Source organism: Psammomys obesus, unplaced genomic scaffold (genome assembly GCF_907164565.1).
Source record: "Psammomys obesus unplaced genomic scaffold, mPsaObe1.curated_primary_1811, whole genome shotgun sequence".
NCBI lineage: Eukaryota > Metazoa > Chordata > Mammalia > Rodentia > Muridae > Psammomys > Psammomys obesus.
Window position 1 is genome coordinate 2,498,567 of NW_026585691.1, and position 24,897 is coordinate 2,523,463.

Below are 24,897 nucleotides of genomic sequence, written 5' to 3' on the forward strand. Positions count from 1 at the left end.
AAATTCCCCTGCTTGAGGAAAGGATGTAAGATGATCATTCCTGTTCGTTTTGTAATTACAGAGCATCTCACTGTCCACCACTCAGCCTCGTGAGCTCTAGACCTTTGGTTGTTCACAGGGTAATGTCCTTGAGGCAAGCCGGAGCTACTGACAACAAGCATTAGCCTCTTCTTCCCACAGGATTGTTCTTTCATGTTCGGCCGTGGCCTGTGGAGGCCCCACAGAAAAGTAACACCAGGAAGGAGGAGAGTGAAGATATGAATTCTGTACAGCAAACATGGGGACTGAGTGTGACCCCCCCCCAGCACCCGCATAAAAGACAGGTGCCTGGAATCCCGGTCTGGTGCAGGCAGAGAGACGAGCTCTAGGTGCGGCTGAATAGCCTCTCCAGCTTAACTGGTGAGTTTCAGCTCAATGAGAGGTCCCATCTGAAAAAGCAGAAAATGAGTAAGACACCCATGTCTACCTCCACAGTTACACAAACGCGTGCGCACGCACACATACACACAGACACTCGAATATGGAATTTGAACATGACACATTTTTATCAGTCTTCTCTTGCGTTTTCTGGCCAGATGACCTAAAGATGAGGGTGACTCCATCCGTGTTTGTAAAGTAAAATATCAGTGGACCCACAGTTTTCATTGAAATTTAATAAGGTACTTCCAAAAATAGGGATTTTCAAGTACAGCCCATCTTAAAAAATAAATACTTGAATACCTTCACCCTCCAGTGCCAGAACGACCTGTTGCTTTTACTTCCACCTGTCCTGTCCTCTTGCATGGTACCTCGTCACTCCTGGTGTTCATGGCTTAAGCTGTATTTGCATCATAATCTGCAAACACTTACGCTCCCTTGTGCTCTGAAACCAATGATATGAGAATTTCTAACATTCTCCTCAGCTTGATGCTAGTAAAAAAAAAAAAACAAAAAAAAACCCAGCAACCAATGGCATCTAATATGCACGCACACAACATTTCATAGAAAATGCATAACCATGACTCTTTTTTTTTAAAGTGTCCTTTATGTCCTTAAAAATAGATATGTGGCCATGTTTCTAACCCAGCACTCAGGAGGCAGGCCAGCCTGGTCTGCATAGCAAGTAGTACTGTGTTTTTTCCCCGCTGTGTCATTGTTGTCCTAAGCATTTTGAAACTTCTTTGTAAACTGCCTTAAGATCCACTGATAAACTATACAGAGAACTAGTCTTGCTTTACAGTCCCATCTAGGTTGGCATGCAAGCATAGCACTGAGCCCTAGATCTCTTAATTTGTAAGTCAGATTTGGCCCTCTGCAAATACATCCCTTTGACTCTCTAATGACAGTTGTCACTCCTGAGTACGAGAATGCTCAAGGGGCAGCAGGGAAGCTGTGTCAGAATATTTAAACCATTGAAGTAACCACTGATGGAGACAAAACAAATGTGGATTTTCCAGTGAGTACATATTTTTAAGTAGCCCTAAGAATAGTTTTCTTTCTCAAATCTCTGCCTATAGTTCAAGGCAAATCATACACTATCATTTCTTAGGCTGCTTTCTGTTTTAATTTCGTGTTTCAGAAATACACAATAAAAGCTGATGTCTTTTAACATAGAAAACATTGGCATGCATTTTACAGGACTATAGGGTAGAAGGATAAATTCATCTCCTCCCTCCCCCCAGGCCTTAGCTTCTTAAACTCATTAACTGAGCTTATAATGACTGCAGGCTTCGCCGCTGCACCAGGTGGATAGTTTGGGGCAGTGGCCAGGAGAACAAGCCTTTGACACCTGTATCCCTGGACCAGTGGCTCTTGAGAAGTGACCAGGGAATTGTGAGCAAGTATGCTTGTCTCATTTCTGCCGTCCCAGCCTTAGCCCCGGGTCTCATTTGGAGAGCCCTCTGGCTGCAGGAGTCCTCTTGCTGACTGCATGACAGCTGCTTGCCTGAGAGGTAGGAGCTCTCCTTCCAAGGTAACATTCTTAATCCACCAGGAGTGAAGGTGTTTGCAAAGAGAAGCCTCAGTCACGATGACGGTTGCTTCTGAGGGTCTAGGCTATCCAGTTCACAATCCTGATCATGTTTATTCTTTGACTGGTGTAGCGAGAGGGACAGTAACTTCTGGCATGGTCTCTGGTCTATGTCCATCTTGAGCATCAGTGACGGAATCAGACAGATACAGGACAGGATATGATTCGGTCTTCTAACATCACACTGATTACCAAGAACACAAAGTAAAGAAGGAACATCGTGAAGCCCAGGATCTTGTTCATTCTCCATTTACATGATGCAATGGAGGAGATTACAAACAGGAGCATGAGAAACAGCAAGACAATTGCACAGAACAGGCCATTGCTGCTGACTGGAACAGGCTGCAGTGCGTTGATGAGGGAGAAGAGGAGCCATGGGACAGGCAAGCTGCAAAAGAAAAGCAGCGTGAGCATGGCCATGGTCGTAATAGCCCAAGTGTTTGCTAGGTGTTGACAGGTTTTCAGCGCTCTTGTTTTCACACACACTGGATGCAGTTAAGCAGAAACTACTAACCTCAGTTCACTGGTGAGAAGATGCAGGTAGGGGAACAAAAGTACTTGGCAAAGGACTCAAAGCTTATTGCTGAGGGTCTGAGTTATGTCAAACAAGTGCTCTGAGCTGGTACTAGCATAGTGCTGGACACTGAGGCAGAAGGATCCTCAGTCTCAGTCTAGCCTGGGCCAGTAAGATCCTGCCTCAAAAAACAATGCAAAAAGGTTCTGGGCCTGATTCTCCCCAGCCCCCACCCCCTGCATGCTTAGTGACATATATGACTCTAGTCAACATGTGATGAGTTCCTCAGGTTTTATGATTAAGACCCACCTCAAGATAAATTTTCTTTAGTGATAAAGATAAGTTTTCTGATACTGCACCACCCACTGTCCCCCCCTAACATCCACACACACATTCTGAGTGAGATAACCAAATCTCAAACATGAGCAGGGAAATGAAAGCGGTCCAGGTGCTCTTGGCAGCCCTGGGAGCCCTGGGCCAGGGCTCTGTGTGTCAAACACGAAGATGGGATGGATAGGTCTTGTTTATACCAAAAGGCTGTTTAAAGCCTCTGAGCCAGCAGGGCTAAAGGAAAAGGAGTGAAATAGTTCCTTCCAGTCTCTTCTTTGCCTCCTTGAAGGGCCGTGTTTTCTTGTATTGGGAAGTGGAATGAATGTAAGTTCCAGTCAGATTTCAGGCTGTGATGAAGGAAGGGAGGAGGATACTTGGTTGTCTCATAAGGACTAATCACACAAATGCCCTTCTGTCGCATCTATAATGAATGAAGAAGAAAACCAGCCAGCTGAGCCAATGCAGTTTCTAGTTATTCTGAATATGCCTTAGGAAGTCGCAATTAGCACTCACCCCACTGTGATATCAAATATGTTGCTGCCCACTGAGCTTGACACAGCCATGTCTCCCAGGCCTTTTCGGGCAACAATCACACTGGTGATGAGGTCAGGAATTGAAGTCCCTGCTGCTAGGATTGTCAAACCCATAATCTCTTCAGAAATCCCAATGGTTTCACCAACCTGGTAAATGAGCAAAGGTAGTGAGCAACCATGGCAACCCCAGGTGGGAAATGGGAGAGTTCACAGCACCAGCGACACACTGCTTCACAAGCAAAGCACTAAGGCTTTGAACACGCCCTCTGCAGGGGAGGAATGGGGTGGAGTGGGCAATAAAGAGTCGGGCTCCCATCCTGCTGCAGGGAGCCACACAGCTCTTCACTGAGGGCACTAAAAGTCCAATGATACCACATCCGTCCTTCAGTGTCTTTCCAACCGTAACAGCTCTTCATGCCCAAAGAACTTCCCCTCCAAGAGTCTGCTCTGTCAACATTTCTTTTCTCAACATGCGAGCGCTCAACATTCTGGGCGCTGGGAGCTAAGCCAGGCTACAGATAGAAGTTTGGGCACTACTGCCCATTTGCTTAGCCTGGAGAAAAGCTAACAATTATAGCTCTGGGCTAAATTCTGTTCTGGACAGAACACAAAATCTTATAATGCTCAGGCAGGGGGAGACTGGCACAATGCCTGCAAACAGACCCAACTAAGTCAACTCTGAGGGAAGGATTTCACCAGTTTGGGGGTCAGGCCAACCTGATCCACCGGAACCCAAATGTAAAGGGTCTCCTGTGCCAGGATATAGCTGAATACCAGTTAATACAGGAAAGCCACACTTGGAAAGCATTTAATGGAATGAAAGTCTTTACAAACAGCATGGGAACCACAGGCATGTTGGCTCTTGATAGCCCTGGATACTGAAAATGCATCTTGAATGGCAAACAGGAGGACCTGCCAATGGAAGGCTGCTGTGCACTCACCTGGTGAGCCCACCATACCATGAGGTATGAGAACATGGCTATCCAGATGATAGATCCCAGGAAAGTGATGACAAAAAACTTCCTGGACTCCTGGTGGAGTTGGAAAGAAAGAGAAGTGAGTTGCAGAGGCTACTGGCCTTTGGCCCCTGTCTAAGGGAACCCCAAAATGTGATGAGGTCTAATGTATGAGTGATAATGAGGAAGATCGGAAGCAGTGTGCATGAAGCTGTGGCCCTCACCCTTGGATGCCCCTGGAGCTAATCGGTAAGAAGAGATGTGAGGGAGCCTGGCTTTTCTTCCAAACATTCAGCAGGACCAGGCTGGAGAGAGCTATGGACTTGCTCTAGAATCAGGCCCAGCTGAGTACTTGAGTTTGGCGTTTGACTTTTCCCCTGCCCCGTTCCCCTCTGGACTTTATGTGGAACATATTGGACTTTTCCCTACAGAGAGAAATGGCAGTTACAACCTTGGGTTTTCCAGCTACCTCTGTGAGCTATGGATGGGTTACAAGGCCATCATTCCCAAACTGAGACCAGAATGCTGAGATTGGAATCAGAGGGGCTGGTTCACACTACTATGGTGGCAGACACAAGGCACCTCTGAGGTCTCCAGCTCCTGACGCAGAGGCATGGTGCATGGTCCCCTGAAGGGCTACAGCCTCATCCCACATCCTCATGGACGCAGTCCATCTAGCTAGGTTTCCCAGCCTTCCCGGTACCTAAAGGCCCTGCAGCTCCTCTCAGGGTGGGCAGCCTATGACACAGCTAGGCTCTCACCTGCCTCCGCACATCAGGTACTGTCAGCCACAGTGGGAACACGATGGGCAGAAGGAAGAGGTAAATAGCCTGCTTCTGCCTACTCTCAGGCCATTCCAAGGACAGAGGTTCTTCATTTTCCTCTTCCTCCTCCTCTTCCTCTTCTTCTTCTTCTTCTTCTTCTTCTTCTTCTTCTTCTTCTTCTTCTCTGCCCCCTCCATCACTTCCCCCTTCACCATCTGCACCTTTCTCACCTTGGATGGCCTCACATTCATTTTCAGCATTGGCTTCTGGTTGACCTTCACCATCTTTCATCTCACTGTCATCCACTTGGATTTCACATTGCGCTTCATGTTCATCTTCACTTCCTTCTGCCTCGGCTTCCCCTTCATGATCATCTTTTCCTTCTGCCTCAGTTTCCCCTTCATGATCATCTTCTTTTTCTTCTGCCTCAGTTTCCCTTTTATGTTCATCTTCTTTTCCTTCTGCCTCAGTTTCCCCTTCATGTTCATCATTTCCTTCTGCCTCAGTTTTCCCCTCATGTTCATCTTCTTTTCTTTCTGCCTCAGTTTCCTCTTCTTGCTCATCTTTCTTTTCTGCCTCAGTTTCCCCTTCTTTTTCATCTTCTTTCCTTTCTTTCTTGGTTTCCTCCTCTTGCTCATCTTTTCTTTTTACCTCAGTTTCTTCTCCATCTTTTTTTCCTTCTGTTTCAGTTTCCCTTTCACCTGGTTGAGTTTCACCCTCTTCACCTGTCCTTTCTCCTGTATGTTCAGCCTCATCCACATCTTCCTACAATCCAAAGACAACAGATTAATGTATGATGACAGCTCTGCCTGGTTTGCATCCCAATTGCTCCCTATTTATTGTTGTCATCAGAGAGCATATGGACTGTTAAATATTCAGAGGAAAAAAACTGGTGCAATGATGCAGCAAACTTGCCATCACAATGTTCCGACCCAGCAAGTCCAGCTCTTACTTGGTTACTTCCAAGGCTGGAGGACTCACCATCAACAGCAGCATCACCACTTCAACAGCACTGGCAAATCTGAAGGCTGTCTGTATCAGAGCCCCACCACCACATACAGTTTACTCCTTGGAGACATAAGGAAAGAGCCTAAGCACTCTTCCATGACACAAGCCTCTCCATGAGTTGAAGCCTCTCCATGGGTTTTCCAACATCCTGAATGCTATGGCATAGAGCCTGCCACAGCTAGATGAACTTGTTCTCATTAGCCATAACATGAGTGTGGCATCAAACACTGAACACATAGACTGGAACACGTCTCCTCCCTTGTCATAGGTACTAGGTCTCCTTCCACACTGCCTAATGTGGCCTGATCCTTTGTCAGGCAAACACCTTGGTAAGTCTACTAAACTCCCAGACTCTTATATTGTATAAGATGATGACAAATATTCTTACATATCAGGCACAATAGTAAATGACTCCAGAATAATAGCATTTGCTGTATTTCATGGACCCATCAGTATATAGAATTGTACCTATCTTACTGGTAGAGAAACTAGAGTAGAGAAACCAGCCCATGGTCCACAGTTTGTATGTAAAAGCATTGTTATTTTGAATATCTATAGTTCGAATCTCCATCTCTTGACCACCAAACTAACATTCCAGTCTGAAGGAGCCGCTGGCTTCTAAAATTGTTTTCTTGGGGATCTTGTTAGAAATGCATATTTCCTCACTCTACATTTATAGCTGACTTACAACCTCTGGAATGGAAGTGATCATATGTAATTCACATGCTCATTGTTCTACTGTACTTATCCGTAGAGCTTTGTGTAACTCCACACTAAAAGCCACTAATTCCAATGGTCTCAGATCTGAAAGAGCCTATAACGTGCTGGTCTACTCCCTTGAGCCAAGGGCCTGTGTGCTTAAGGAGTGAACATGTCAAATATTGCAGATGTCATGACAACCCCAAAGGACATTCAGTGATTACTCAACTCTGCTGTATATGTAAATCAACTGGAACATCTTTCTTTTTTTTTTTTTTTTAAGGTTTTTGAGACTGAGTCTTCCTGTTCGACCCTGGCAGGCATGAACTCAGTATGAAGATCAAAGTGGCCTTGAACTCACAGAGATATGCCTGCCTTTGCCTTCAGAGTGCTGGTATTAAATGCATGTTCTACCATGTCTGACCTACTCAGAATCTTCTTGAGCCGGGATGCTGTAGGGCCTGCCCTGGGGATGCTGACTCAATGAGTAGGCAGGGAACAACTCTGTAAAGTTCTCCCATATTTTCCTTATATGCAACCAGAGTCGAGGATCGGATGAAGAAGCAAAGTGTTACCATCTGGGCATGCCTGAGCTTAGATTTAGCAATGAAGAGTGAGAAGATTTGTCTGAACTCATTCCTGTCTCCCTCCTCTGGCCCCATTATAGGAGCAGGCCCTGGTGAACAGCATCTCCCTTCTGTGTTGCAGTGAAGTTACCCCATCTTTCCCAGGACCGCTGCTGCCTGGTTATGCACCGGATCCCTGACCTGTGACTGACACTGAACAGATTCTAAGACTAGGAACCAGTGACTGGTTGGTCCCTCTGGACGGGTGGTTTAGGGTTGAAGCCAGTCATAGAATCTGCACACAGAGAAAGCAGAAGGAAGGGCAGCAAATGGAATCACAGGTGCCTTCTCGGGCCTCTGCCCAGCTCCTTGTGAGGCTCAACTTTATTTCCTGGGCTGAGGCTCTAGATGCTTTGCACCCTCTTGTTCCTTTTCACATGAGCTGGCCATAATGAGCCTGCTTGGTGCTCAAATACCAGAAGGAAGAGAGAGAGTCCCGAGGCTGCTGGACTGTGAGTGAGAGAGTGTGCTGACTAGGAAAGCAGGGCTGTAACTTGCAAGCTTAACATTTGTTTACTGCCAGTCCCCCCCCTGCATTGAACGCAGCATGTGCCAGGCAAGATGTTTTCCTCTGAGGTGGAGGTCGAGGTGGCTCAGACTTGGGTGCTGCCTTCAGGAACTATCTGGTAGGGGAACTAGAGGAAGCTCAGCAAACAAGGAGGCAGTTGTGGAAGTCCATGTCAGGTGTCCATGAGCACTTGGATTCTGGTGCATCAGGGAAGCCTCATAGACAAGGGAGCTGTCTGCCCAAACCAGGCCAGATAAGGCTATCTAGGGATGGAAAAGGGGGACGATAGCAACAGGGAACCATAGGAGCAAGACCCACAGGAAAGAAGCATGGATTCAAAGTTAAGCATGGCCAGAAAATAGTGGAAGAGGTTTTCAAGGCAAAGCAGTGCTGAGACTTAGGAGGCTACGGATGAGGAGGGTGCTGCAGCAATGAAGGGCCTCAGGTCATGCCAAGGTCTCTTACCCAGCAGCCCTCTTGCTGTGCTTCAAGCCACTGGTGGTCCTGGCCAGTCTGGACTCTGCTTTGCTGACACACTGGCAATCCCTTATGTTCTTACAGCATGTGGCTGCGCACACCCCCCTGACATATACACATTACACAGGGTGTTGCCATGAGTTTTCTGGGTCTGGGGAGTATGTGCATCTTCAAATGATTTCAGAAAAGGGGCACAGTTCACCCCACAGGGATAAACAGGATTTCAGGCCTTCAAGTAGGAAGTATCTTGGCCAGAAAGCCCTTCCTTGGCCTCTGAAATTCCTCCAGCTGTGCAGAGGCTGAGCGCCTACCTGGCAGCCTGGATCCTCCTCATCTCCCTTGACGTCTGGAGCAGGGGCTGGTGTGACCGTGACCGCAGGGAGCTCAGCTGGCTCCTCCTCTTAAAGGACAAACATGGGTTAGGTGAGAGTGTAAGAGCGAGCAGAGCAGATTCTGAGAGCAGCTGCAGAGACAGGCAGGAGAGACTAACGGGACATTTGGTGTGAGGGACTCAGGAGGCTTTCCGGGAACTCTCCTTGCCCTGGCCCCTGAAAAGGGATGAGAGGACATCTGGGAAGCATTCTCCCGTATTCACAGCCACATCCTGGAATTGTGGCCAGGGAACTACTTGGGCAAATGGAGCAGGGACGGCTGGTCCTTTAAACTCCCACTGAGTTCAAAGGCCATGGATCAGAACTGCAGAGAAGGGGGCCTTGGAAAATCTGAAACGTTCAGGTTATCTACAGGCTAACTACCTCTTGGCTGTGTGGCTTTGGACAATTCATTTGATCTCTCTGACCCTTGGTTTCCTTGGCTATGGAATAGAAAGAATGACTCTCTTAAGGGTTGCTTGTATGAGCCAGGTAAACCGGTATGCAGAGCCCATGAGGAAATTGCTGTTTAATTTCCTTGGTCATAGCTGCTAGACCTCTGACCCTGGCCTCCAGGTCACCTTCGCTCAATAGGACTGCTCATTTCAAACCACTCACTAGCAACAACGTCCTTGTGTAGAAGTCATGGGAAGAAGTACAGTCTCACTTGGGATTAGGTTTAGGAAATAAGATGTGGGAGCAGAGTAACCCCCCGGCCTTCCCTTGCCTGCTTCACCTGAACAAAACAAGGAGGAAGCTACTGGGAGGCTGTGACAGGAGAACCCTGAGGGAAAAGGCTGAGGGACACTGACATGTGCTCAATGTCTGCTCTGCACTGGCCTGACCGGAGGTAGGGCAGTGGCAGGAGACACCAGCAGCCAGCCTGGCCATCCTCTCACCGTCCGGGCCGCTCTCGGCTCTGGTCTGCGGGAGAGCTCTGGCTTCCTGATTCAAACTCTCCTGCTTGTCCTTGCAGGGGCGGGCTGCGAAGGAGAAAGGAAGACATCTTATCTAGGGCCATAGAGGCTGCTCTCCTACCTTTCGGTCAGGGCCCTGAACTGCCCAATGGTGACAGCACAGGGAAGGCTGACCTAGGCCTGTGGTGTCTGGGTCTGATCTCACCAGTCCTATTCCTGGTACTCCATTTGTAAACTTGGCTAAGTCCCTGCACATTAACTGGATATGACCTTGGGCAAGTTGCTTCCCCATTTTCCCTCTGATAAACATATGGCTGGATTTGAGACCAGCTGCAGGATGCATTTCCTTTATGACCTCAATCAATGGCTCATTTGAGGCGTCTGACCCAAACTTGGTAGGAGAGTCCTTGCCAGGATCAGTCAGTCATGTCTGTGATGGCCAGGGAGTGGGGACATGATGGCAGGGGGCTGTTCTGTCACTCTTGGACTAGATGATCTGTAAGGTCCTGTGCAGCTTATTTTCCACAAATTACTAGAAGTCAGGACAGCACATCCTGTGCAGGCTGCTCCAGGGCTCTGCTGCTCTTGAACCTTCCCTTTCTTCCCTGCAGAAAGCAAAGAGGGATCAAGCTTTGGTCAGACCCTTTGGATCCCAGACAGTCAGATTCCAAGCGGAGTCACATTTTATTGTGACATATTTGATGAAGCCCTCAGCATGGCAGGCAAGAATAGATGCTCTGGTTTCCAGGCAAGAAAAACGATAGGGAGGGCACCTTTCTCCCTACATGACGATGAATATGCAAAGGACTTCACATGAGTAATGCTGAGGTAGAGAGGAAAAGGGGATGGGCTGAGAAATAAGAGTACAGGTGGTCCCCTCGTCAGCTGTGAGGGAGGAGAAGGACAGGCAGGACAGTGGTGCAAATGGGCACATGAAGAAATGGCCACATGGTTTCTAAATGTAGGCTAGCTCTGTCCATGGACGTTGGGTTGCTTTGGAAGCCTCTGTGTTAGTATGTGTCCTCTGCACAGCAGCACCATGGTATGCCCAGAGCACCAACTTGAGAATGCATGAGGCAGGAGCGCTTGACTGCTACAGCGCTTCAGGCACGCTGAAGAAACAGTTCTGTGGTGAAATGCCCAGCGTTCCCGACTTGGAGGAGACCCTAAAGATCATCTAGTGGAGAGGGGAGTGCAGGCAGACTCTAAGGATGCTAAGGCCATACAATCTTGGATGCCAGGTGGGACGAAGCCCTTGCCTGGATCCAGGATGGGCAGGAAAGAGAAAAACAGACCTGGCCTTTTCCTGCTTGCTCCCTGTGCCCTAAACCCTCGGAGCTGCTCAGCTGCTGCTGCCTTGGCTGTAGTTCATTTTGAAGAGTCACTGCTACGGCTTCTCTGGTCTCTCAAGGTGTCCTGGCACCCAGGTGGTCTTCCTAGAGTGTTCAGGACCTCAGGATAGCTCTGCCACCTAGATCCAGAATGCCCAGGGCCTTCTAGGCACTAATCAAGAGCTAGAATATCCTGCTGAACAGAGGACTCCGGCCCCAGCACATCTGCTGACTGCTGGCTGAAGGGACGCACATCCTTCATCACTCGCCTTCGCCTCTCACTTCCCAGATCACAGAAGGATAGCTCCTCCCTTGCTGCTCCGTCCCACACATCTGACTGAGAGCAGAGGAGAAGCCTGGGGCCCAAGGGAGGAAAACTCCCCACTGGGGAGGTAAGAGTTCAGGGGACGTCTATTGTGGAGAGAACTGGATCTGGGAAGTTCCACCATCGAAAGAGGAAACATCTGGATGGCGGTCTGGAAGCTGCCAAGGAAACAGACATCTGGAGCGGTTTGGGAACAAAGGCCTGGGAGGACCTAGCCGTCCCGGGTGGAGGCGCTGGCAAATGATCAGACTCCAGCTCTGAAGAGTCCTGCATCCCAGGACACACCTGCAGATACTCAAGGGTGACCCCTGGCTCACTGCACCCACAGTCCACACAGCAGGTCCTCTCTGGGACAAGTGTCGCCAGCTCTCCTGGCACTGTTCCCTCAAGCACACGGCTGGATCATCTCCTTAGTGTCAATCTCCTCTGACCTCGGCCTGGCCTGAACATCACATAATCCTGTTAGGACAAGCAGGCCAGCTGGCAGCTGATACTCACAGGGCTGGCTGGCTCTGTGAGCCGCACAGTCTATTCAGGAGAAGTTCTTTGTTCTCAAGACTTGGCTAGAGTCAGTGGTTCTGCTGGGAGTAGCTAGGCATGACCTAGAGAGCCAGGCCAGGTCCACTCCAGTCTTCAGCACCTGAGGCTGCCCAAGTCTGCTTATTCCACAGAGGGATTGTTCATTTGGGGCTGCTACTCCCAGGTTACCAAAGCTCACCTTGAAGGATTTCTAAGGAGGGTCTCACTGCCTTGTCTGACACTGCGTTTCCCAGGAAGGTCTTAAGAGTCTTTGATTCTACTTTCCCAGTGCAATACACTTTTAAACACACAACACCCTACCCCATAACACATACCTAAGGGGTAGGTCCGGACCTTATGAAATCCTGAGATCTTAGAGTGTGTCCCTTAACCAGAAAGCCAGACAGTGGTCTTCCTGGGACTCGTTCTTATGTGCCATATTCAAGCTCTCCTATCTAACTGCATGCCTTGGCTTTGCCCAAAACTAGCTTTTTCCTGGTGGGCCTCCTACTTGGGCTCAGGTCTGCAGCAGAGTCAGAAAATGAGGCTCCCAAGGAGAGCGGAAAGTTCCTGAGAGGTGGTCAGTAGGGTATGAGATGCATGTGCGGTAGCGCTCTGAGGGAAGATGTGGTAGGGTATGGGACTCCACGGCCACCATTGTCCAGTCTAACTTCAGCACCTTAGACCCTGCATCCACCCGATGCCCTGCTCCCCAGAAGCGGCTGTAACATGCCTAAGGTGTCCCTTAGGACTCCTGGCTGAAGTGGGAAGGAGGCAGAGCACAAAGCAAAGGGAGATGCTGGCCAGAGGTCTGCGGGGAAGGTGTCCCCCTAAGCATCCCGGCTGGTCAAACTGTGGGACACTGGATCTGTTCTAACACAGATCCAAATAGGCCATCACATTTGTGTCCTGGCTGTGGCTAGAGCCCTTCATTTTACAGACAGGGACCCTGAGGCAGGGAAACGGTGAGCCACCACGTCCCACTTGGCCCTCTCTTGGTGAGCTGAGGTCTTACGTCTTCCCCGTCTTCCAGACTGTCTAGCTTTGACTACCCACTCTCTGAAAACTGTCCTCCCCTTCCAGACCATTGTCACCAGCATTTGCAGGCCCCAGCTTCTCTCCAGCAGCAGGAGGGGAAGTGCACTCGAGCAGACCAGCGGGTATGAGGAGGCCTTGCTTACCTTCCCCCATGGGGTCCAGGCTGTGGAGCATGAGGTGGTAGACGGTGCTGCGGATGATGCTGTTGTGCAGCGAGGCCGAGCTGCTCCCTCGGGTCAGCACAGACGGGAGCTGAGCAAGGGGAGAGCCACGCAGGCCTCAGTGGGGCCCTGCCCAGCTCAGGGGAGGTGCTGCAGGAGCACCTCCCCGCCTACCTGCCTCCTCCCCACAGAGACCAGAAAGGGCATCCTGAGCCCCTGCTTCCTTCATCTCCAACTCAGTCATCCTCCCTTTGATTCCTCGGGGACCAACTCCTGCTGCACCCTACATGAGTCCCGAAGCTCCCACAGGGAGCAGGTACCCTGGATCGGTGGTACCATGCTGTGGGAAAGTTTGCACCTCCCAGCAAGCAACCTTTCTAAAACCACACCCTCCTTTGCACAGGCAGGCTGCTGCGCCATGCACAGCTCTTTGCAATACACACAGCCCGGAGGTAAGCGACACTAGGAGCCCCACCTACAGAAAAGAAGGAAGCTCAAAGGGAGGTGGTGGTCAAGGGCAAGCAGGGAGAGAGTCAAACTAGCAACCCAGGTCTACCGATTTCGAGCCCACTTGGACTTTATGCCCTAGTGCTCAGAGACCTTCAAAGGCACCATAGTACACATGCCTGTACTCACACAGATGTGGTACACTTAATCCTAGCGACACATAGAAATACTGTAAGATTACCCCGTTCTCCCTCTCTATCCCGTTCCAGCTGAATTCTTCTGCCATCTAGTGGTTGTGGCCACTACAAGGGCCTGGGAAATTTTTCTTTGGATATAGGCGGTTTCAGCTCCACCCCCTCCCCATCCCCATCTCACCCACCCCTGCCTCCTTTCAAAGTTCACTATATCGCCTTCCTCATGGTGCCTTAGCCCAGTCTTTCAGAAACCTTAGGCCCTGCCTCCTCAAGAGCTTTCCCCTAGTTCCTTAGCTCTGGATATGCTAAAGCCATCAGTAATGGAACTTTTATCCACCAAAAGTTGGGACTGGAAAGCAGGACTTGAGTTTCTCTAGTTCAGACTTACAGATAAAGAACCTGAAGTTATACAGGAGTCTTGGAACAGAGTGAGCGGTGATGTTAAGGGTTCAGTTCCCATACTATCACCGTCTGTAGCTGAGGCCCTCACCACACAGCCTGAGCCTGCCTGGATCACCCTGGTAGCTCCCAGGAGCTTCCTGGCCTTCCTGAGTTGACCAGGTTCCACGGCATCAGGACCACAGCAACCTGGTGTTCAGGCATATGCTGAGACCCTGAAGTGTCCCCAAGACTCTACAAGACTCCCCTGCTCAAACGGGGACCCTGCCTTGTCCCCACTGGATAAGCTTCACACACTACCCACCTTCAGCTTCTTGTTATCCTGTTGCTCATTCTCCTCAGTGGTGCCATCACTGGGCTGCTGAAGGGAACAGAAATCAAGAGATGAAGTACAAGATGTCATGGAGAGAGCTTGCCTCTGGCCCTCTCTGGGGACGCTGCTGGTACAACCAAGAAACACCTCAGAAGCTAGTCTGTCCTTAGAGAATGTCTCAACAAACCCACCACCTTTTGGCTCAGATGTGTCACCTGCCTGGAAAGCCTGTCCCAGGCTCCTCTCCTGCTTGTCCTGCTTTGGCTCCTCATGCTTCAGGTCCTATTTAAGCACCACCTTCCTCTGCGCATCTCTTAGAGATGCCCGTTCCTTTCTGGCCTAGCATTTCCCCTAGCTTCTTTGTGTGTGAACAGACATGGCAAAGATGCAAATGATGGGTTCACTTCCTCTATTCCTATTTCTTTTCTCTGCTCATGCCCTTTCCCTCTGCCAAAGGTGTGCTATGCATGCCTCTCGGCTAACCCTTTGCCCCTATCAGGAGTGGACTCTTGTGGAAAGCTCCCTCCTGACCCTCTAGCTGCACCCTCACTTGTGCCCACTAAGGTAGCTCTCCCCTTCAAAGTGGGACAGCAAGAGCACGTCGTGGGATTCTAAACTCTCGCTTGGGGTCGGATAAGTGCTTGTGTCCTAGGGAAGCTTTGGGATAGCCTGCTGAGGAGTGAGACCAAGTCTGAAGAAACTTGAAGCCTATCAGACTCACTTTCTTTGCATTCATAGCCTTGAAATGCCATTTGAGTGATATACCAATTGTCTACTCGGCTAGAGTCCAATCTTCTATTTATTTTTAGAGATGAGTGCGTTACGGAGCCCAGGCTAGCCTAAAACTATACAATGCAGGCTGGCCTTGAATTTGTGGTGATCCTCCTACTTCAGCCTCCTTTATGGAGTGCTTTGCAGAAGCAAACCACCACCCACTCAATTCTATGTTTGTCTGTCTGTTTGATTTTTCTGTACGGTGACCTGGTGATGTTGAAGCTCTGGTCCCCTGATGTGTGGCTCTCAACAAAGGTAAGGCGGGGCACAGATCTCTGGCACTATCCTTGGGTACGAAGGTCTCTAACAGTTGCCTCAGTGCCTCTCTACATTCATCCCCTCTGCTCCCTTGTTTTCAGCTCTGAAAATATAGAAACTACCACCCGAGCACAGGCCAGCCCCCCATCCAGTCACTCCAGTGTGCACTGAGCATGTGCTGCTATGAGGGACTGTGTTGATGGCCAGAGGAGAAGGGATATTCAGGACGTAGAGTCTGCATTCAGAGAGGAATGGAGGCAGTGGCACAGACGTGAGGAAAAACAGAACACGGTCACAGTGAGAGAGGCGCAGGTGCAGACTACCTCCGGGAGGTAGGCCGGGAAGCTTCCTGCTGCGGTGCAGAGCAGGAGGACTTTGACAGGTGGGGAAGGCTTGAGTGTCTGGATACTCACTGTTACAGAATGGGTATGAAAGTGAGTGAAACCGAGCTCAAACAACCAAACTGAGCGCGAAGGAGAGGCGGTACACTTTCATTTGCGCCTCTAACGTTTTTGTGACACACCTGGGAGTTTACTGAGGAAGAGGAGGCTCTACACAGCACGAGCTGCCATGGTCCCACCCACCTCGCCATTCATCGTGTCCAACTCTCTCTACTTTGGCTACTTTTGGAGATGATTTGCTCTGGCCCCAGGGAGCCAAGAGACTGATCTGTGTCCCCACAGTGCACACCCCTAGTGATTTCCTGCTGCTCAGATTTATTCAAGTGAAGATAATTCTCCATGAGTCGATGGGAAGTCTCTGGGGTATATGGCCTTGCCACCTAGCACTCACTGGCTCTCCTTGAATGCTGAGCTACACGCATCCACAGCTCTCAGCCATTTTCTTTTTTCTTTTTCAAATTACTGTTTTGTTTATTATTAATTTGTGTGGAGTCTTTCTTGTGTGTATGTGTGGGTGGGTGAGTGGGTGAGTGTGTGTGTGTGAATCAGAGGACAGGTTTGTGGAGTTGATTCTCTATCTGCTTTTTGTAGGTTTCAGGGATCAAACAGATAACAGACTGTCACGTCAACCATTTTTTAAAAAAGATTTGTTTAATATGAATGAATGCTTTGCCTACATGTATGTCAGTAGCATGTGCATACCTTATGCTCAAGAAAGTCAAAAAAAGGGTGTTGGACGCCTGGAACTAGCGTTACAAATGGCTGTGAGCATATTCTCTCAGGCCTGGTCTCAGGTAGCACAGCTTGGCCTCCACTCTCCTGCCTTCAGACCAAAAAAGCCTCTTGAGTCTTACTCTTTCCCTCTCAGGTTTCCTGTCCATTCCCTCAGCTATGGTGAGCTTCCAAGCACATCACGGCTTGTCCGCCTCTGTGTTCCAGACGCCCCGCTGCCCCCTGGAAAGAGTCTCTGTTCACCGCAGGGCAGCGCTGCAAACGACTGACTTCTCTTTTGTTTGCTTTTGTTCCGTTTTGTAATCTGAGACAGGGTCTCAGCAGGCAGCACTGACTGGTCTGGAAGTCACAAAGATCTGCCTGCCTCTGCCTCCCAAACGCTGGGATAAAGGGGAAGTGCCACCACACCCAGCCTATGACACATTTTAATAACATACTTTGGAAAGGGTTGTTTTGTTTTGTTTTGTTTTTCCAGGCAGGGCTTCTTTGTGTAGGCCTGGCTGTCCTGGAACTCACTCTGTAGACCAGGCTGGCCTCAGAGATCCACCTGCCTCTGCCTCCTGAGTGCTGGGATTAAAGGTGTGCGCCACGACTACCTGGCTTAGTAACATACTTAGAGCCAGTGCTTCCCCACTTTCAGACTTTGCTGTTGTTACTATGCCAGGGACCAAACTGATCAGACATGTCAGACACGTGATCTACCGCTGAGCTACATCCCAGTCCTCTGGAAGTTCCATTTCAAGAAGCAATGAATGTAAAGAGGCTGAACTTGTTTGCATGCCCTTTTGAACCCTGAGTGCTTGTTGTGTGTCTTACCCGTCCTCTTCCACATCATTTTAAGGGCTCACAATACTGGGGCCTGTGGTCACACTGCACAGCACAGCTGCAGTCTCGTTCCTCACAGACAGTTCCTGCTCCTCTGATCTGGCCTCAGCATGGAATGACAAGACCCCAGTCCTTCAGGGCAGCCTCCTGCCTCCTGCTCTAGCAGGTCTCCCGTGGCCCTCTGCATGGTCTGTCAGCACTTGCTTACACATTTCTACGTGATGCTATGACTAATCGCCTGCTGTCTCCATCTTCCCCACCGAGGAATGCCTAATTTATAGGAGTTGTATTATAGTGTCCTTCTTAATGAGTGTCAGTTCCTCCGTCAGGCTGGGCTCCGGGAAAGCCGAAGTGTGTTTCATTTATCACTGGATGGTAGACCTGACAGTATAAGGCTTTCTCACTCTCTCCTATTCACAGAGCTTTGATCCTCCCTTGACTATATGCTCAAACGTTTGTTAGTGACTCACAAATTCATTCTTCATACCCAGACCTGATACCCATTTCCAGGCTCACATGTGCCACCACCTCTTGGGCAGACACCGAAGTGCCTGGACTCACCCGTCCAGAGCAGAGCTCTGACTTTCCTGAACAGCTTTTTCCCTCCGGCCTCCTCTTTCTCTGTGGCTGGTACCACTATTCGCTCTCTGCTCACGCCAGGTCCTTCCAGCCCTGAACCTTTGCAAGTTCTCTTCTTCCTCCAGGAATGCTTGCCCAGTTCTACTCTGCAGCTCACTCTTTAGACTTCTCTCCCAAGAAGCCTCCCCTGCACTCCCTCAGCAAGGCCCCACCGCACCGCATCGCCTCACAGCGCTCCTCATACTCTGAAATTCTCTTATTCAAATTTACTGTCCATGGAGCCAGGCCTCCTCATTAAACAGTTGCTTGCTGAGTTCATTCTCTAATTAGTTCAGGTGGCAAAGCATCAAGAATTCATGCTATTCTTTGTTGAGCACTGTGAAAGATGATTTGATATTTAATTCCATTGTGTTCCAAAGGAGAAAATGTCGCTGCCTAAGGTGTATGTACGCCTGAAATGCCTCAGCTCTAGGCACACATATCCATGGAAACAACAAGCAGTGGACTAGGCTTGTGTGGATGTTTGTGCTGTGTGATTAATATTTGTTTCTTGTACCATCTGCTGACAATGGCATGTTGGGGAACTCTAAAAGCTTCGTCCAGTTATAGGAGGAGAGACATGTGTCCAGAAAGCACTCTCCCACTGAGCTGCAGCCCTGGCCAGGGGAAAAAATGATTCAAAGACTGAGAATTCTGCTGGGATTGTTGTTGGAGGCCTGGGTGAGCTATAGAAATGAGAGAGAGAGAGAGAGAGAGAGAGAGAGAGAGAGGAGAGAGAGCTGTTTCTGACAATTAGAAAGACGCTAAGGACCAGTTAAACAGTTGAAGGACATCCCTCAGCCCAGCCAAGCACAATGGCTTCTCTGAACCTAACATGGATGGGACCCACAGAGGTAGGAAGGGCCAAGATGGCTGTTTCCCATCCTTAACCTCCCCGTCTCTACAGGCCAGCTGATATGACCCTTCAAGATAAACATCAGCCCTGACAAGAAATGGGAGAACCAGTGTGTACAGACATGCCTTCTTTGCCTGTGTGGGGATGTTGCTGGTTGAATAAGAAAATTCCTGCTGGGGAGAGAACAGGCCACAGCATATTCAGGACCAAATGTCAGGCTTTCCCCAGAGCCCTGCATCCTGGGGAATTCCTTGGTGCAGAGTGTAGAGATGGGGATGCTGTAAAATCCTTACACCTCTTTGTGCTATCGGCACTGCATGGGGCTGCTCCTCCCTCCACATGTGAGGAAGGGTCCCTCATCCTTGGATGCAGAATGTTGGCTCTCTGTGACTATACATGGCCAAAGAAGGCCAGAGATTTGTCATCTGGGGCCAGAAACAATACGTGAAGGGCTTCAATACACACTATAAAGTTTCAAAGAGAGCTGAGTTCAACTGTTAAGAGCTGTGTAGGCATTTGCCATTGCCTCACTGGGATCAAAAAGATGCCTTATGCCAGTAGGTGTGGCTCTGAGAGTGTTGTCTTAAGCGTTTTTAGCTTTGAAAACTTTCAGCTATTGTCAAAAGAGACACTCTAAAATACTATCCACGGGCTGCTCGTAGAGAATAAAGTCTCATGACCTGAGATTTAATCCCTAGGACACACATGATGGAGACAACTCCTCTGATCTCCACACTTGTGCTGTGGCATATGAAAGCATGTAACACACACAATAAACAAATGTAAAGATTTTAAAACTGAAGTTATATATGTGTGCATATATGATCAATGCTAAATCATTTTTTTCAGGAAATTGTCTTCAGTGTATTTTTATTAGAATCACAGCTCCCAAGAAACTCCTTCATTCTGAGACTAGATGTTCAGGACAGAAAGAAACATCAAATGAAAAGATCAGGCAGCTTGGAACCTGGCTGCACCTGCTGGATGAAAGCCTTTGGGGGGAAAGGGGGAACCACGTGGCCACTCCCACTAAATCACTGTGCAGCTATTTGCCTTCTAGATACAGGGACACTGAGCTATGAATGAGTTTAGCCTGCAAAGCAGAAGGTTTTTACTGCCTGGCCTTAGCAGAAAAAAAGTCTGTCAGTGGCGGAGCTGTCTCGCCCCTTTCACAGAACTGAGGGCTTCAGTGCACAGCGACATGATTTGCGGCTCCCACACAGGAGCCTCCTCCTTAAAGCTAACAGTATTCCTCACACTGCTTCCCATCCAGGCACTTACTAACAAATGCTTTATAGCAAGCCTTGGCTTGCTCATGGATGATTGGCAGGGCACCTAAGCCAAAACTCAAATATACCGATTCACTCTCACTGACGAGCTGTGTGACTTTGGCCAGGTGAAGTAACTACTCTGACTCCCTGTCTCTTCATAGGTAAGATAGGAATAACAATCCAGTTTTAGAGAGTTTAATAAAAAATTGTTGCTGGGTGGTAGTGGCGCAGCCTTCGATTCCAGCGCTTGGGAGACAAAAGCTGGCGGATCTCTGAGTTCAAGGCCAGTCTGGTCCACAGAGTGAGTTCCAGACAGCCAGGGATACACAGAGAAACCCTGTCTCAAAAAAGAAAAAACAGAAGGAGGAGCGGAAGGGGGAGGGCAGTGTGGAAGAAGGAGGGGCAGAGAGAGAGATTGTTGCTTTGTATGGAATGGAGCCCTCATAAGCATGGGTTCCCTTCCTGACTCCTTCCTCTCGCTAAACTGGAGTGCTGGACACACAGAGCTTCCCCGCCTCAGTGACAACGATGAAGCCGGTACTGAGAGGAAGAAGGAAGACACCTGGCTCCGACTTCTCAGGGCTTCAGCACACCAGCTCAACTCGTGGCTCCCGGCGTGCCTTGCCCCATTTCTCTCTGATTTCCTCACTTTCAGAACCAAACCTGATGGAGGAGGCCCAGTTTCTATCGCTGTTTAACTAAAGGGACCCATTGATTCAGAAGAGCCGCACAATCCAGTGAGAGGGCGGGAGGGGGAGAGAAAGGAGGAGGGCAGATTCGTGGTTAGGCGAAAGCGCTGCAGGGCAAGCTCCGGCTCACAGTGCACCACAAGAACTGAAAGCCAACACCGTTTGCTAGACCAAAGACTGAGATTGCGCAGAACTGCTTGGTGGGTTCGGCAGCGGCTTGCCCTCTCACTGCTAGTGAGATACAGTACAATTAGTCCCTCCGATCAGATCACAGCTCTCGGCCAGTTAAACCAGGACACAGAGGATGGTGGTTCACTTTCTCTGTAGCTGAAAGTCACCCCAGAACGGAACTCTAAGTCCACACATACTTTAAATCATTTTAAAACAGCGATATCTCGAAGTCATCTACTCTTATCCTTACACGGATAGTCTTCATGGCCAGTTCCAATGCATTCCAACTTTAACCTTCAGGTATGGTTACTATTCAAAACTTACCTTTAATTAAAAATCCTACTGAATTAGTTTTTTTGTTTGTTTTTCTTTGTTTTGGTTTTTTTGAGACAAGGTTTCTCTGTGTAGCCTTGGCTGTCCTGGACTTGCTTTGTAAACCAGGCTGGTCTTGAACTTACAATGATCCATCCGCCTGCCTCTGCCTCCCCGAGTGCTGGGATTACAGGTCTGCGCCAACCACCCAGCTCTGAATTAGTTTCAACATAGTTGCAAGCAGCCCCTGCTTACTGGTTGGTAAAGAGCTGCCACTATTGGCCTTGGGCAGCCTCTTACATAGGACACATTCTCTCTTAAAATTATGGTTTTTGCCTCACTTGCTTTAGCGAGCTTTGCTTTGGTGGCCTTGCTCAGGGGCAGCAAAAATTTCAGAGTGTGTTCAGTTTCAACGGAAGCAGAATTATCACAGGCAGCAAGTCGAAGGGCTTTTGAACGCTGCTGCCCTGATACCCACGGGGATTTTCTCAGAGGAGGAGCCAAGCCTCCATAATGAGGCCTCTCCTCAGAGGCTCCTGCTTCCTCAGCTTGAATTGAGCAGCGAGGAGCGACCCTCTCTGAAGCCTGTGGCTTCCTAGAGCAACAGCCTGACAGCGGCATCACTCCACTTCTGACCCAGCCGGCACTGTGACCCCGGGGCAGGACTTTTCCCCTTCTGTGCCCTGTGTAAATAGTGAATGGTCCATCAGGTCAGACAATAACCACTGTGCTGAGTTTTGCCGGAACTGGACTCATTGGAACTCAGACATTATCATAAAAGTCAGAGCTAGACAGGACCTTTTTGTGACTAACTGGACTCTATCACCTGTTCAGGTCACACTGGTAACTGAAAAGCAGTGTCAGATTAAAACTCAGGGGGCGCGGCTCTCGGTTCTAATTGCTGTTATTCCAAACCTTCTAAAGGAAGTAACACAAGCTCTTGCCTCCTGTAGCCATCCTGTGGTAGCCATCCTGCCCACTCATCAAAACTGCTCAGGATTAAGAAGCTAAGTCCTATGCTCTTTGCACGCAAAATTCTGCACCCAGTAAAAGCTCTGAGCCAACCTTTACCCCAACTCACCTTCTAGGGACAGGAAAAAGAGGGGTCCCTATCTGGGATTTGCTTTCAGAGGTCACATACCCAATATGATGTCATCCCTCAAGTCACTGAATCAGCCAATGAATTTTAAGCAGGAAAGTGGGCGGGAGGGGGAGCCCTAGGATTGGTGATCTGGTGCCAGGACTCATAGACACAGCGTGAGGGCTCTGCCTGAGGGCTGGCTTTTCAGTTAGAGAGTGGAGCCATCTGCATCTCCAATACTAAGGGGGGGAAGGACCTCCCTCCCCAGACCCCTCTCAAGTCCAGGCTGTGAACAAACATACTTGAAAACAACGGCGCCGCCTAAACTCTGACTCCCTGTGCGTGGAAGAGATTATCTCTTCTTTCTCCAAAGCTGACTCAAATGGCATTTCAAGACACCCAATCTGGCCAAGCTGGGGTCAAATCCTGACTCCACTGCCTGCTTGTTCTGTGACCCTGGATGCCTGTTTTAACTTCTCTTCCACCTTCAATTTTTTTTTTCTGAAAAGTAGGATCATAACCATGACCAGTGTCTAGGGTGGTTGGGGTAGAGCCGCAGACACACTTTCTAATTACAGAGCACGGCACTCTGTAAACAAACAGCCCGGGAGGCGGAGCCTCGGCCTTCCGCTCTTTAGTCCTTCGCTTCCCCCTGTCCTTTCCCACCCAAGAGGCCTGGGAGAGCTGGAGCCAGCCTGCCTTACCTTGCCAAGGTCCCCCAGAGCCATGACTTTGGCTACTGGCCTCCTGCTGAGCTGCTCTTTCACCCAGCACTCAATCTGCTTGTTCCACTTCATGGTGAACACATAGAGAGCGTAAGCCAGCAGCAGTAGCAGGCTCTCCCACCAGTCAATGAGACTATCCAGGAAGAAGACGATGAGCATGGACAAGTCAAGGATGTAGAAGGAGACATCTCGGAACAAGGGCCACCAGGTGAGATTGAGGATCTCCCGGGAGAAGAGGGCACAGGTGCCGATGACGAAAAGGATGTTGAACACAGCAGAGCCCACGATGGTCCCGATCCCCACATTGCTGTGGGAGATGAAGACACCAATGAGGGAGGTGAAGAGCTCAGGGGCTGAGCCTCCAGCGGCCATGAATGTGGCACCTGCCACATCCTCGGAGATCTGCAGCTTGTCTGTGATGACTCCCAGGGCTGGGACAAAGTACTCGTCACACACGATGGCCAAGGCCACAAACACGTACATCATGCCGAAGATGTGGAGGACCACCCAGCCCTGTCGCCGATCCTCCACACTGAACAGGTCTGGGGGGTACTCTGCCTTAGGGTGGGTGTTTGGCCAGCCAGGCGGCAATGCTGAGGGACTGGAACTGGGCGCATCTGGGAACAGGATGGTTGTCACAGATGGGGACCTGGGTACAGCTGGCTCCACAACCACACAGCGGTGGACCTGTGTGGTCAGGATTGCCTTGACCTCGGGAGTTACTGGGGTGCTGTGCGCTGTGGAAGGTCTCTCTGCCAGCTCCCTGTTGGTGGCTGAGGCAGCTCTAATGGCTGGTGGGCTGGTTCTGGACAGGGGATTGCTAATTCTCCGGACAGCAGTAGAACCTTCCATGGTCTCTGGGATGCTGCCCAAGAGAGAAGCTGCAGTGCTTTCTTCTACTGTTCTCTCAGGAGATCTGGTCTCCAGTATCCTCGAGGTTGCCATGGCTTCGCTGTCTTTCTCTGTTGCTGCAGGGGTGATGGCTGACGGTGCATCTGCTGGGGATGGGGTATCCATTCCTCCTTTTTCCCTGGCTTGAGTTGGGCTGGAGTTCTTCCTTTCTCCCCTGGGTGTTGGGGTATAGCTTTTTACCCTCTGTCTGCCTGAAGTTGAGATGAAGTGATTTGGCGCTCTGCTGTATGTGAGTGGAACGGTTTTCCTTTTTCTTTCTGTGCCAGCAGTTATAGGACTATTGTTATTCTTTAGTGATATTGGAGTGATCTTGGTTGTTCTGGGTGGGCTGGAGGTGTCCTCCATTGTTAAACTAGGCATTGCTTCAGCCCTGATCACTGTGTCTCGGGGTGCCATCCCTTCACCCTCCACTTCAGAGCTAGCCTCTAGAGGGTCATTGCCCACCACTGTCATCTCATCACTGGGGAGGTCCCTGCTGAACAGTTTAATAGGCTGCTGGGAAGAGACTTTTGTCCACACTGAGGGGGGGCTCTGGGGTCTCCTCAGGTGCTGATAAGTGGAACCGATGATCAACATTCCCAAGAGGAAAAGGAGGCGACTCCAATAAAGCCTCCTTGGTCTGAGTAACCGCCTCTCCTGTGTCCCCATCCTGATCAGTTTTCCCATGATGGCCAGTTATGTCTGGTTACAGTTGGCCTTTCATTCTGTCCGGGGAGAAGCAGAGGCTGCTCTGGGATTCATGCTGGTAATCAGGAAAGATTTCTCCATGAAGCCCAGCCAGGGGTATCCACAAATCTGGAGGAGAAAAGAAGTTATTATCCTTCTTCTGGGATC

At 49.6% G+C, this 24,897-nt stretch overlaps 1 protein-coding gene across 1 annotated transcript; it reads right to left on the reverse strand.

Annotated features, from left to right (window-relative positions):
* Nucleotides 1–2,146: 2,146 nt before the first annotated feature.
* Nucleotides 2,147–24,729, reverse strand: Slc24a1 (solute carrier family 24 member 1). Its single transcript, XM_055596763.1, has 10 exons — nt 23,131–24,729; nt 14,430–14,483; nt 13,068–13,176; nt 9,694–9,777; nt 8,735–8,823; nt 5,757–5,870; nt 5,103–5,606; nt 4,327–4,416; nt 3,366–3,532; nt 2,147–2,396 (listed from the first exon to the last, which is right to left on the reverse strand). The coding sequence occupies exons 1-10, from the start codon at nt 24,727–24,729 to the stop codon at nt 2,147–2,149; spliced, it is 3,060 nt and encodes a 1,019-aa protein (XP_055452738.1).
* Nucleotides 24,730–24,897: the final 168 nt, after the last annotated feature.